Raw genomic sequence first — 12,497 nt, 5'->3', positions numbered from 1 at the left:
AACTACTCAATTAAGAACTGGATGTCATAATAATCCATAGAAATAACTAAAAATTTTTTTAACAAAAATCCTTTTTATTGATCACTCCCTAAAAACTGAACCCAGTGACTTGCTTACACAGTGTCCTGAAGCATTCTCAGGAAGCTGTCACTCAATGCAGACATATCATGTGCTATCTAGAATTGTTGATTGACCCATACTCTTTTAGTTCTTTAAAGAAAATTAAAATACTACAGTCTTCACTGAAAATCAATATCTGTCTATGGACAGAAGTGTGTCTGTGGAACTGTGGATTTCCCAAGAATTATAAAATGGTGTGCATATGTGTACATGCTCGTGTACATAACGGGGGAGTGAGCCCCCAGACCTCCCCTCGAGGGCTTTATTCCATTTATATTTATATGGTCACATTCTGACAAGGGGCTTCTGAGATATGAGCATCATCAAAGGGTGAAGAACACTGACTCTCAATATCTGAAAAGCTTCCCCCAGATTCTTCATGGCTGTGTCATCTGAACTTCATTTTATGTGTCTTCCCCTCAGTCAAAGACAGAAAGGATAAAATCAAGCCAGCCTATGCAGTGATTCTGTCCACAGTAAGGATGAACCTGCCTGGGGCACAGCAGAAACAAGCAGGGAAATATCGAGAAACAACAGTGAGGCGAGGGCACGGATGCTTGTAAGGGGCGTATTTGCTTGTTGTTGGCTAGGAGTTCCCAAGTACTGGGCACACCTGCAGTCAGATGAGCACATTAAGTACTCCAAAGTTAAACAGATGATTTAGAAAGAATTTCTAATAGCCTAGATAAGTGAGAGTCAATTAAACATTGATGCTAAATTATGAAGTGCCTGGCAGTCTTTCACTTTTTTAAAGTGAGTATCTTTGAGCAAAAGCCATATGGGTGCAGCAATAATGAGGTTTATAAATAGGCTTAATATTCTAACCAGCTGGCTTTGAAAAACCAAAACTTGTGCTCCGTTTCTAAGTTGACAGCAAGATACTTCCCAGTTGGGCACGAGAAGATTTTTGGATATGGGAAATTGCATTCCCGCGCTGCCTTCTGCATTCCCTGGGCTTTCTGGGTAATGATGACTCACACTTCAAGTTGCATCAGATCCTGTCACCATCCTTCCTTGCAGACACCACTCTTGTTGCTGACACACAGTCAGACAGCTGCGGAAAGTTTGGTTCTCAGCCCTCAGCTCCCGCATGGGAGAGAAGGCTAAAGGACAGGCCTAGAGAAAAACAAAGGGCACAGCAAGACTCACACAGATAACTACATGTTCTCAAGAGTTTGAGTCACATGTGCCTCACTTGCGGGAAAGGGGACTGAGATAAAATGCCACAAACAACCATGAATCAAGGATCTTAACAGTCATCTGATCCTCTGGTTTTGTTTTTCATTAGCATTAAGGGGTGCAGACTGAACAGAATTAAACATTGTAAGAAAATTCTACAGAATCTGTCTTATGTCATTGGTATGAACTCATCTGCATGGTGCTGAGAACCAAAAGCCTTCATATGTTTCTTCTCATTCCTACCAGTGATTTCATTTCCACAATATATGTGTGAAAGCCTAGATTTCTAAAGCTACTAATAGCTTGCTGGTCCCTTTCCCATATTTTGAACAAGTAAATGCCAATGGGAAAATATATATAAACTTGTGGTCTCACAGTACCTTGCACAAGAATATTTAGAGGTGGGTAGAAAGATTAGAGAGAATGAGACAATCTCTTCTCTTCTTAGCTCAGATATGTAACTGATGAGCCACAAAATGAAATTCCATGTGCACAGAGATTCTGTTTTCCTGCTTGACCAAAGATTTGAGGTAAGACAAAAAAAAAAATTTCAATCATGAAATGACATTGTTCACCTACAATAGCTCGATCATTCGGAAAGAAACAAAAACAACAAAAAATTCTAGGTTTTTTGTTTAGGGGGAAATTGTTCTCTAGACTCTCACCCTCACAGAAAAGGAAAATCAAACTCAGGAACAGGCATCTCCCAAAGATACAAAGTTCCAGTATGTTCAGCCAAAAATAATGGGATCAAATTCAAATGAAAGAAGCCTTTGACACTGTGGCTGCAGGGTGAGGACGGTGAATGGAAAGAATGGGAGAATACTGATCTGAGAGTTTTTACTCACTCCAGGGAGCAAGTGTGTATCTATCCAGCGCTGGCCAGGCAGTGGAAAATGGAGAGGTAACCCAATCCAAACCAAACTACGCCCACAGGAAGCCCCACCTGGAACTGAACCAACTCACATAGCAAATTCAGGCTGTGTCGGGGCACCCCTCTCTTCATTGTTCTCCCTCCCCAGACCCTCTGCTGCCTGAAGATAGCTGGCCAGGCACAGACATCCAAATCTTCTGTTCAGGCCTGTTTGTCTCTCAGCCTAAGTTAAAAATTCCAACACTTGAATTACTACTTGGATTACTAAGAAACCCCAAATGGGACCCTTCCCTAAAGAAAGCTGAGATCTTCTCTTGGAAAGCATGGACTTTTGAGCACGCCAAACTCTATTTCTTTTCCCTGTAGCTATAAATCCACTGCTTAACACCAGGCAATGAGCTAATTGGTGGCACCAATGAAAAAAACAAGAAAAGGTTCTTAGAAAAAGAAAATACAAAGTAAATGCCATGCTTGTAGAAGTCCAAGTAGTATGTTTTTTGTATAAATGATTTATTCCTCTAGTCACCTATTTACAACCACTTGCTGTGTTATAAGTACAGCAAAATTGTGTGGGTGAGAATGAAAGAGATTTTTGTGACCTCCTTCCTGGGAGCCTGGCTCCTATTTAAATAAACATCGATGAGAAAGGCTGAAAACAAAAGTATCTCTTAATAGCTCTGACAGCACTGCCGAAGTAGAGATAAATCCAAAGGATTAAGACAAAATCTCACTCTCCACAGACATATTCCTGTAATTAGGGGAGGAGTAGTTTTGTTTTGTTTTGTTTTTTATTGAATTATCCAGAGAGCTGCTTCAATTCTTCACTTTGTTTTCCCCCTCTATAGATTTAGCCAGAGTAAAAACTTTCTTCTTCAGAGTTTGATTTCAGTGACAGTCTAATTTTTCTAATCCTTGTCTGTCCACTCCAGTAGTGTTTCTTCCCGCTCTCCACTTTATGCCCTTCTCCCATCTCTTATCAAAACCTACTCCTGGCAGGAAGCAGTTGCTGGTTATTTACAATTTCAGGTGAATTTAGATCAGTGCCACAGCTCTGTATGAGCAGAAGTCCTTCCTTATTCCTCTAAAACTCTGTCTTGTAGTAGCATCATCTGTGTAAGCCTCTCAGCACATATACTCTATAGATCTCAGCAATTTAAATATGGCAAAATGAATCTATTATCCAAAATACAGAAAGAAAAAACTAGCAGATGTATTTCTTGGGACCATTTTGAGCTCTTCTGTCAACCAAAATCAGTTGAACATTGGACTTAAATTCTCCTGAGGTATAGTAGTTACCTTTACTGAAACTGAAATTATGCCAAATCTCCCAGAAGTGAGTGCTTTAATAATTCTTTCATTTTTTTAGACAACTGATTCATTTTAGCCAGTGATTGGATAGACAGAATGGCAGTTCTAAGCAACATTTATGATAACTTGATCTATGATAACTAATCGTATTTCACTCATGAGCGACACAGAACTCTATCTATGAAAGTGTTTATAGTTTCTCACAGTTAGTAGACAGGTTTACAGTAACAATCACATGGATGGGTATACTAAATGTAATTCACTTTTACAAAGGGGTTGAATTTCAAGGCAAAGACCCATCAGCAAAATCCTTAGACAAGAATCAGAGAGGTGGACAAAAACGTGGGACAAAAATGTTATTAGTCTGAATTTGAACTGCTTCTAAAACATACCTAGAAGGAGCTTTCCAAGATTAATCTTTCACTGCCATATTTACTAGGCATGTCTCTGGAAGGCAGAAAAAACCCTCATTACTTAAGCATTTTAGTTGTTTAGAATCTCAACAAACAACAGTTTGCCTTTGCATGTCCAATGACTGTCAGCAAAAATGCTTAATATACTCTCACATGGATTGCCTAAATTATCACTCTTCTAGTGGCCTCAAAGGAAAGAAAAGTTGTATTTTGACAAAATATTGAACAGTGGGTCTCTATTATAGGCCCTTGGATTTGAGTGGGGGAAAAAAGGAGGAGAGGACCATTTTCGGAAAGCCTTGAAGGGGCAGGAAAAGGGCATGAGAGGGGCAGGGATGGTGCAGAAGACAAGTGCCATGGCTGGAACTGTGGACTGTCCTAAGAGATGAGGCCCAGGCAGAGGAAGGCTGACCCCACTACATGGAGCCTCAACAGTAAAAGGACCTCCTGCAGGGGCCAGAGAACCTCCACCCAGCCACATTTCACCCAGCCCCTCTCCAGGCATCCAGGCTGCCTAGTGTGTGCCCTCCAACTCCCTGAAGGCCAGTGATGAGAGCCTCATCCGATTTGCCTTCCTTAGTCACAGCCTCTTTCTGCCCTTGAAACTCTGAGAATAGCCATGGCCATCCCAGGTTTCTGTCTCTGCCCTAAACCTATATGGTGATAGGCGTTACACCAAGTAGTCAATATAAGAGTTTCAAGTAAAACTAGGACCAGTAGGTGCCCTTTCTAAATAAATGCCAATACTTTTAACAAGTAAATGCCAATGAAAAAATATAATATATATAAATTTTGATCTCCTGGAACCTTCTGTCTATTTAGGGGTCCCACTAAACTGTGTTCTACTTGTAAAATACATAGGAATATTAATTTAGCACTATTCAGATATGCACATACATATAATTTTTCTTCTTCCTTTGCTGGGATGTAGATTTTATCTACAATCCAGACCTTCTGTTCAATCTCCAGCCCCACTTACCCAACTACTCATGCTGTCCTCCACTCTCCCTTATTTGCAATCTGTCCAAAGCTGAACTCATGGTCTCTACTCACCAAGCACTCTGCTCCTACCCACAACCAAACCTGCAAACATGCTCCTCCCTCAGTGAGCCTGATCTAAGTAAGTAACATGTGGGATTCAAGCTAAAAACCTGGGGTTACCCTAGATTCTACTTCCCTTTTCTTCCCCCTTATCCAAGTCCTGATGGGTCTATCTCCTCAAAAGCCCTCAAGTCTGTGCCTACAGACAATGGCTTCTCCTTGCTGGTAGATGGGGCAGAATCTGGCCCCTCTCAGCTGTGCGGAGCCGGCAACTTCTTCCCTATCTGTGCTATGGGACTTCTTGAATTTTTCTCAGAGGCACCACATTACTTCCTGTCTTTGTATCTTTCTGATGTAAACTGTTGGTATTCATAAGCAAAGGTCCCAGACCTAGAATACCCTGGAATACTCTTACCTGACTCTCTCTTTCCATAATGAATACCAAGTCTTCAACCTCATTTCTTCGGAGATGCCTTCTCTGAATCCTGGACCAGGTTTGAGTCCTCTCTTAAACGTTTTCACATCACACCATGTACTAGACATCTTCTGGCACTTAAACGTTTTCACATCACACCATGTACTAGACATCTTCTGGCACTCATGACAGTAAACCATTATTTGTGAAAATATTGTTTAATATTTGCCTCTACCTGTAGCCTGAACACTCCTCATGGGAAGGAGCCTTTATCATCTTTCCCACTGTAACTCCAATGCCCCGCACAGTGCCAGGCACATGGTGCTAGAGAAATATTTGCTAAGTGAATGAGTGATGGTTGATTTTCCTGCATATAGATGTGTGTATACTCCTTCAAATATATAAATAAAATTCATTAACTATAATTGTTAAATTTTGTATCTTCAGGATTAAATTATTTTCTTAAGCTTTTTCATAATTTTACAACCTAGGAATGTCTAGGTTTTTCTTATGCTCATTAAGACTCATTTAGTCTGTTCAATAACAGCTGTCCAGAGGACTTTTTACAAAGAGTACAGGCCAAAAAAAGCCTGAAGAATACCAACATTTTACATGAATTCAGACACTCTCAATAGTGTTTCCCTTGCCATAGAATTCATTTTTTATTGCTACTGGTAAATTGTGATGGTCATTCCCAAAGCTGTCACAAACTATTTTATGTGCTGATATCTAATAATTATTTGTTTTAGCTGTTTCTCAAAAAGCCATGAGGTAGATCATACAGGCACTTTTCCTTCAGTTGAGGAAATAGGAACCAAGGGAAGTAATTTTCTATGAGCCAGGAAAATTAAAGGCAGAAAATGGGAGATGGAAAGGCAGAAACCTCTCTGCTCAGGGTTGCTTTCCAACCAAACAGTGAAGCATGCTGTAAAGCTTGACCAAAATAATAAGCACTTAGCTATTAAATATTGAGTTGTAATTAGTTACTAAGTTAGCACAAGCGAATTACTTTAAGCAGCTGATGATGCACTAATACACTGCATTAGTATTCAAACAAAGAAAATGTCACCAGAAAAGTACCTACTTACTCTTTCTGATATTCACCTCTTTAACCCTTTAGTATACACTAAGAACATATTTCAGAGAGACTTAATCCTTATTAAAAATATAAAGATTCAAAAGCAATCCCTCAAACACAAACATCTTCCATCTGTGAACCCTAGCATGTGATGTCAGTATCACTCAGCAATTAATTACTGTGCTATTTTTTATTGTTATTTTTTAACTTTCACATGCATAAGAACTAACTGGCTCTAAGTTTCCTGAGAGTGGGGCTTTGCTTCTGATGTTTTCATTCCCCCTCTGAAGGTCCGACTTCCTGGTACATAATAGAAGCCCAGTAAAAATGTGCTGAACCATCTGATAATTCCAATTAAATGGGAGAACAGAAGGATAAAATAATACACTAAATATGTAATCTTGGGGAAGCCAACAATAATTTTGTAAGTATTTTTCTGGAATTACTTTTTTGGTGAGATTCAGGGTCATCTGCTTGAAAGACTTTCATTAAGTTCTGAGATTCTCCACTCCTGGCCAATGCTCTCTCTGGAGTTTGAGACTGCCATCACCAACAGCCACTTGGACATTCCAGAGGCTGCCAGAGAAGCTTGTCACACCCTAGGTTATCATTCTGCTTTACCCAAGCCTGCTCTTCTCTCCATGGTCCCTAAGAAGGCAAATAACATCTGACTCACTAAGATGCCTAGGCCAAAGCAAACTTTCTCTAGCTCTAAATCTCTTAACTTTAAGCAGCTTTATGTTAATTCTTATTTCAAATGCACCCTCCGTTCTCCCATCTTCATAGTACTATTCCAATCCAGGCTTCTTCTCCAAGCAACCTCCAGGCATCAAGTCTCATCCACAATCTGTCCTCCACACACCCTAAGCAAAAACAGACCCTAACTGCTGGGATAGCTAGCTGACAGACCAGAGAAACATCTACACCCACCCACCATCTTACCTCTGCTTCTCTTGTATGTTGGCCTCACTGTCTCCTATCATAGAATTTCATGATCCTGGCAACAAAGATTGGCCTCAAGAGGGCATGGAACCCAAACGGGAGTGTTGAAGTCCCTCATTGACATTTCTGTATTGTGGGAGAGTGATACTTTTTCTTCTTCTGGGCTTTCATGATGGCTGTCACTGAACCCATTTCCCACCTCTTGGAGAAGACCTTTCTATGATGGGCCAGTCCTGGGATGAGAGCTCATCCTTGCAATGGAATGCAGGGCATGAGGTGAGAGATAAGGTCTGCTATCACAGTAAAGGGGGAAAGCTTGCTAGATAGACGAAACAACAGTCCTCTTAGTCCATTAACCTAATAGCCATTCATCTGCCTTCATATTAATATTACTTTAGATAATATAAAAAGCATCATAATCTTCATAGAGTTGTTATATAAGCATAAAATTTATTAACTGACTACCTCATAGTTGGACATGAAGCTTAATTATAATTCTGACAATAAATGCCAAGGAATAAGTGAAATCTATTATCTCACTCTCAATTTTTAGAAAATACAGCATAAAAGCACCTTTCTGTCATCACATGGCAGGCTGGCGAAAGAAAAGCTCTTGGTCAGGATTCAAGGTACAAGTCATGACCCAATTGCTCAAACCCAAGAAGTCCATGAGGCTTCTGCATATCATTAGGGGCATAAGGAACATCCACAGTCATAGTTCCCTGATAGGAGGATTCCCCAACAAAAAAAGTGATCTGGAGGGACTCAAAAACTCCACCCCTTCCAGAGGAAACAGTTATGACAGAGAAATGTGGTATGACAGAGAAACAGGTATGGCAGAGAAATGCGAGCATGTATATAAGAGGTGGCAGGACCACAGAGGGAGGCTGAGGAAGGCCACACCACTGAGATCACCTCACTCACTGACATGGGAGTCATCATCATAGTAATGCCTAGGCATGCAGGTTTTTATAATCTCAGCTGGGATATATAGTAGTGAAAGCTCACATTTCCAATATTCGATGCACTATTAGTAAGCTGATAATGCTATAATGCTAGGTTAAGAGTTCCTCCTAATTCTTTCCTAGAGAAATATGTGAAACTTACTATATACCAGATTGTATGGTATATAGTAATATAGATATATGTATGTAATGTTGATAACTTACTATATACCAGATAACATGTATAATGTTGGTACTGGGGGTAAACCAGTGACTAAAGCAAACCAAAAAACCCTATACTTGTGGGGCTTATATTCTAGCTGGGGGAGACAGACAACAAACATAAAAAATTACCCATACGTTATTCAGATGGTGATAAGTGCTAGAGAACAACAAACATGGCAGGACATGAGTAGGATTGTCCCCTGCTGTATCCTGCCCTGTCAATTATCTGCAGGTGATAACCACAGAAATCTTCTTGCTGCTGGTGAATATCACTCCTCACCAGCACAGAAAAGAGGAAATATAAGGAAGGAAAAGAGAGAACCCGGGTAATCACAACAGTGGCATTCAGCCTGGATCATGGCTTTGCCATTTCTTGCCCAGGTTAGATTCCTGTGACCCAGCCTGGGTAATGATGCTAATGAAACTCACAACTAGCGTCTGGCATATTGTGCTGATAGGTCCCATGGACATAAGCTGCCTCAAATATATATTTATCTTCACATTGAGTATGAAAAAGTTCACATTTGGGTTTCTATGCTTCCTTTGTCACCTATTGACTGAGCATCTACTATGTGCCAAATCCTACTCTAGGCACTGAAGATGCAGCTGTGAGGAAAACACACAAATATCTGTCCTCATGGAACTTGGATTCTAATGGAGGAGGCCAAAATTTCCACAAGAAATTAAAGAGAGGAGATACTGACAAGAAAGAGAGGAGACACTGTAGAATAATCCAGGCATGAGACGATCACATCCTGAACTTAGATGGCTCTCAGACATGTTGAACTGAATTCCTGACCATCTGTGGTCACTTAAAAATCCCTTTTTATAAAAGTGTTGTGGTAATACATTAATATGAAAATCCAATTACGGCTATTGAGGCTTTCTAAAATGTTGAAAGAGCAGCTGCCTTTCTTTTACCAGCAATCTGTTGTGTGGACAAATATACACACAACCTTCCATCTCCTAAGGCTTTCTATTTTGTGGACTGCAAAAAGTGTTATTCCAAGTTGTATAAATGAGTATGCGCTTTGGTTTCCAGAGTCTCTAGCAAGTTATTCTAGCACTGCTGTTATGTTAACAAAAAAAAAAAGAAAAGAAAAGTGATAATAAGAATCATAAGGGTGCTACAATTAATAACTATAACAAATAATAATATATCCTTTTTGAACTAGAAAGTGAGGCTAACGATCTCTTGGGATGCTATTAGACAGGGTGTTTCACTAGGAAGGACAGAGGAATCCAAAAACACACATTTGGAGAAGAATCACCTTTCATGTTCAAAGGCACCAGGTTCTGAGTAAATACAAGAGACTAGAACACAAAAAGGTGGCTATATCACACCTCAGCACCTTGGGAAGAGAAGGCTAACAGATATGAAACTGAGACAGCTACAAGACAGAGTGTTGTAAGTGCTAAATGCTTTTCTGCACAAGTTCCCACCTTTGATTTAGCCAAATACTCATCTCTAGCCTAAGTGGCTGTGTGGAGTCAGTTTGACTTGAAAAACAGCATAAGTGTGGATATGAGTCCCTGTAGTCAGGATGGCAGGAAACGAGCTTGACAACACTTTCTCATTGTACACCTCAGACTAAGACTTTGTGGACACAACGAACTTTCTGTGTGCAGCACAATACAGTCAGAAGTAATATCCGCTATATATAACACGAGCTTACTATAAACATCCGAAGGACAGCCTGCCAGCCAAAGACAAGACTTCCAAATAAGTTTATAGCCTCTACTGGCAGTGGCCAGACAAGTCAAATATTAAATTGTTTCCCATTTAGATCAATGGCAATGAAGCTCACTTGGATTACCAAGGGGATAGCTTTTATAAAACTGCACCTTTAAATAGGGACTTCTCAAGGAAACATATATAACCTTAGAAACTCTGAAAATCAAGCTAACTTAGATCAATGCCTTTTTGATTTGTTTTGTCTTTTTCTTTGTGTGTCTATGCATTCAAAAACAATAACAGCAACAAAATAAACACAACACACTGGCAAGGAGCTGGTTTTTCCATCAGTGCTCTTGGTAGGAACAGAATGTCTAGATAATATGCTTGGTGAAAAACTAGGTTTTTAAATGACACTAAATTTCTGATACCAAATATCTGATGAAATGAGTATCTGCTAGTCAGAGAAGGTGTCTTTGGGACCTGCCTAGTCCATCTAGCAGCAGGCTGTACACATAAAACGCTCACTCCAGCTTTCTGACTGGGGTAACCAGCAGTTCATCATTTCAGAAATCTTTTCACAGAAAATACCATATATTATCAGGTCACCTCTCCTCAGTACCCCAAATCAGACTGAACTCAATGAAACGAATGACATTTAGAGATCTCTGACATTTGGAGATCTCTGCCCGTCCGTCCAGCCAGAATTCCAGTCACTCTATTAACAACAACTGCTTCATTTCGCTGTTCCAATATTGCTAGGGAACTGCAATACCGCTTCTGATCCCCACTTCCTTCACAATAAGCATGTTTCCACTATGAAGAATCCTAAGAAAAGCCACGCCTGTGGCTCAAAGGAGTAGGGCGCCGGCCCCATATACCGGAGGTGGCGGGTTCAAACCCGGCCCTGGCCAAAAACTGCAAAAAAAGAACCCTAAGAAAATATCAGGAGCTCAACTGGGCTCAGGAGAGGGAGGAGAGATTGTAACTGTCAGACGCGTGTTGAACTTTCTTGGACCACCTGCTCAAGTACTGACAAGCAAGAAAAATTCTTGCTTTAATTAAAAGTCCCTCACTGGATCTCCAAACTTTTCTCTCTGGGCAAAAAGGAACTGAAACATCTTCTTGAGTATTGTGCTACAGCTCATCTAAGGACATCTCTTTCCCCAAAAACGCATGACTTGGAATAGCAAGACAGAAAGACAACCTCTCCCGGTTGGAAGGAAGGTAGCAGTGACTGTAACGAACAGAACAGCAGTTGTGGAACTTCTGGGGCTGTATTTAAAGGGCCACGCAGGAATCGAGTGAGCAGCGGTGACTGCGGCTGTGTAGCAAAATAAGGACGGGAGCGGGCAAGGGGGATGAGAGAAGTAAACAGGTTTACTTACAGCCCTCGAAGCCGAAGCCAGATTTTCTCGATCTGTTCCGGTTGCAGGTATTTCAGAGAGTTGCTCTCAAATTCTTCTATCTCTTTGGTCGGGGACTCCATAGCTGCAGGTTATCACTGGGGCTGAAGCTGAGAGAGTTTGGGCTGTCCCCTTCCCGCCTCTTCGCTGGCTGGGCGAGCAATCCCCAGCCCGCGCGTGTGCCCGTCACTTTCTCCGCGCGCGCCCCCAGGCTCAGGCTCAGAGGAAGCGCCGACCGCGGGCGACCGTGGCCCCAGGTGCGCCCGGGAGGCAGCTGCGGGAGCCAGCCATGGTCCAGGGCCAGAGCCCAGGAGTAGTAATAGGGACCGTGCTTCGGCTCCGAGGGAAAGCACCTCGGGTCTATTCGTAATTCTTTTTTCCGCCCTCTACACAAAGCCCAGAAGCTATTAGCGTGGCAGCTAAAGGGTTTGGAGGAGAAAGGTTAAACTGGGTGGGGAGGTGAGGAAGGAGGAGGAGGAAGAAAGTGGGGAGTGGAGAGAAGCGGGCGGGGTGGTCCGAGCCCAGGCCGAGTCCCCCGGCCCCGGCACCGTCACCGCTTCTCTCACTTACCAGCAGCTCTGCTGACAAGCGAGAAAACTGACAAGTAAGAAAAGTCGTCTGTCAGCGTGCCGGGGCTGGCGTCTGGGCTGGCACCGCCGGCGCGGAAGGAGGGGCGCGGGGCCCCGCCGTCTGCAGGGCACACTCTCCCCGGGTGCAGCCGCCCCCGCAGGGCAGCGACGGCCACAGCGGGGCCCCGCCGGGCTGCGGCGAGGGCTCCGGCTCCCGCTCCCCATAAAGACCTCCGCGCGCCGGTGCGAGGGGAGGGTGGCGCGGCTCACAGCAGCCGCGGTTCGGTCTGGAGCTTCCCTCTGCTGCG

General features: G+C 42.3%; 1 protein-coding gene across 3 annotated transcripts in view; it reads right to left on the bottom strand.

Annotated features, from left to right (window-relative positions):
- The window catches only part of PDE1C (phosphodiesterase 1C), a 374,041-nt gene extending 361,749 nt beyond the window's left edge, over positions 1–12,292 (bottom strand). For 2 of the 3 annotated variants that reach the window (XM_053609332.1, XM_053609330.1), the window contains exons 1-2: positions 12,191–12,292; positions 11,603–11,705 (exon numbers count right to left, since the gene is read on the bottom strand). In XM_053609332.1, the coding sequence (XP_053465307.1) occupies positions 11,603–11,703 (101 nt within the window). In that variant the 5' untranslated portion in view covers positions 11,704–11,705; positions 12,191–12,292. Of the gene's footprint in view, positions 1–11,602 lie in introns of all 3 variants that reach the window. The other variant, XM_053609331.1, reaches the window with a different exon arrangement.
- Positions 12,293–12,497: the final 205 nt, after the last annotated feature.

The sequence above is a fragment of the Nycticebus coucang genome, chromosome 11, assembly GCF_027406575.1.
Source record: "Nycticebus coucang isolate mNycCou1 chromosome 11, mNycCou1.pri, whole genome shotgun sequence".
NCBI classification, from domain to species: Eukaryota; Metazoa; Chordata; class Mammalia; order Primates; family Lorisidae; genus Nycticebus; species Nycticebus coucang.
The sequence above is the reverse complement of the archived record's forward strand: the minus strand, read 5'-3'. Positions and strand labels throughout refer to the sequence as shown.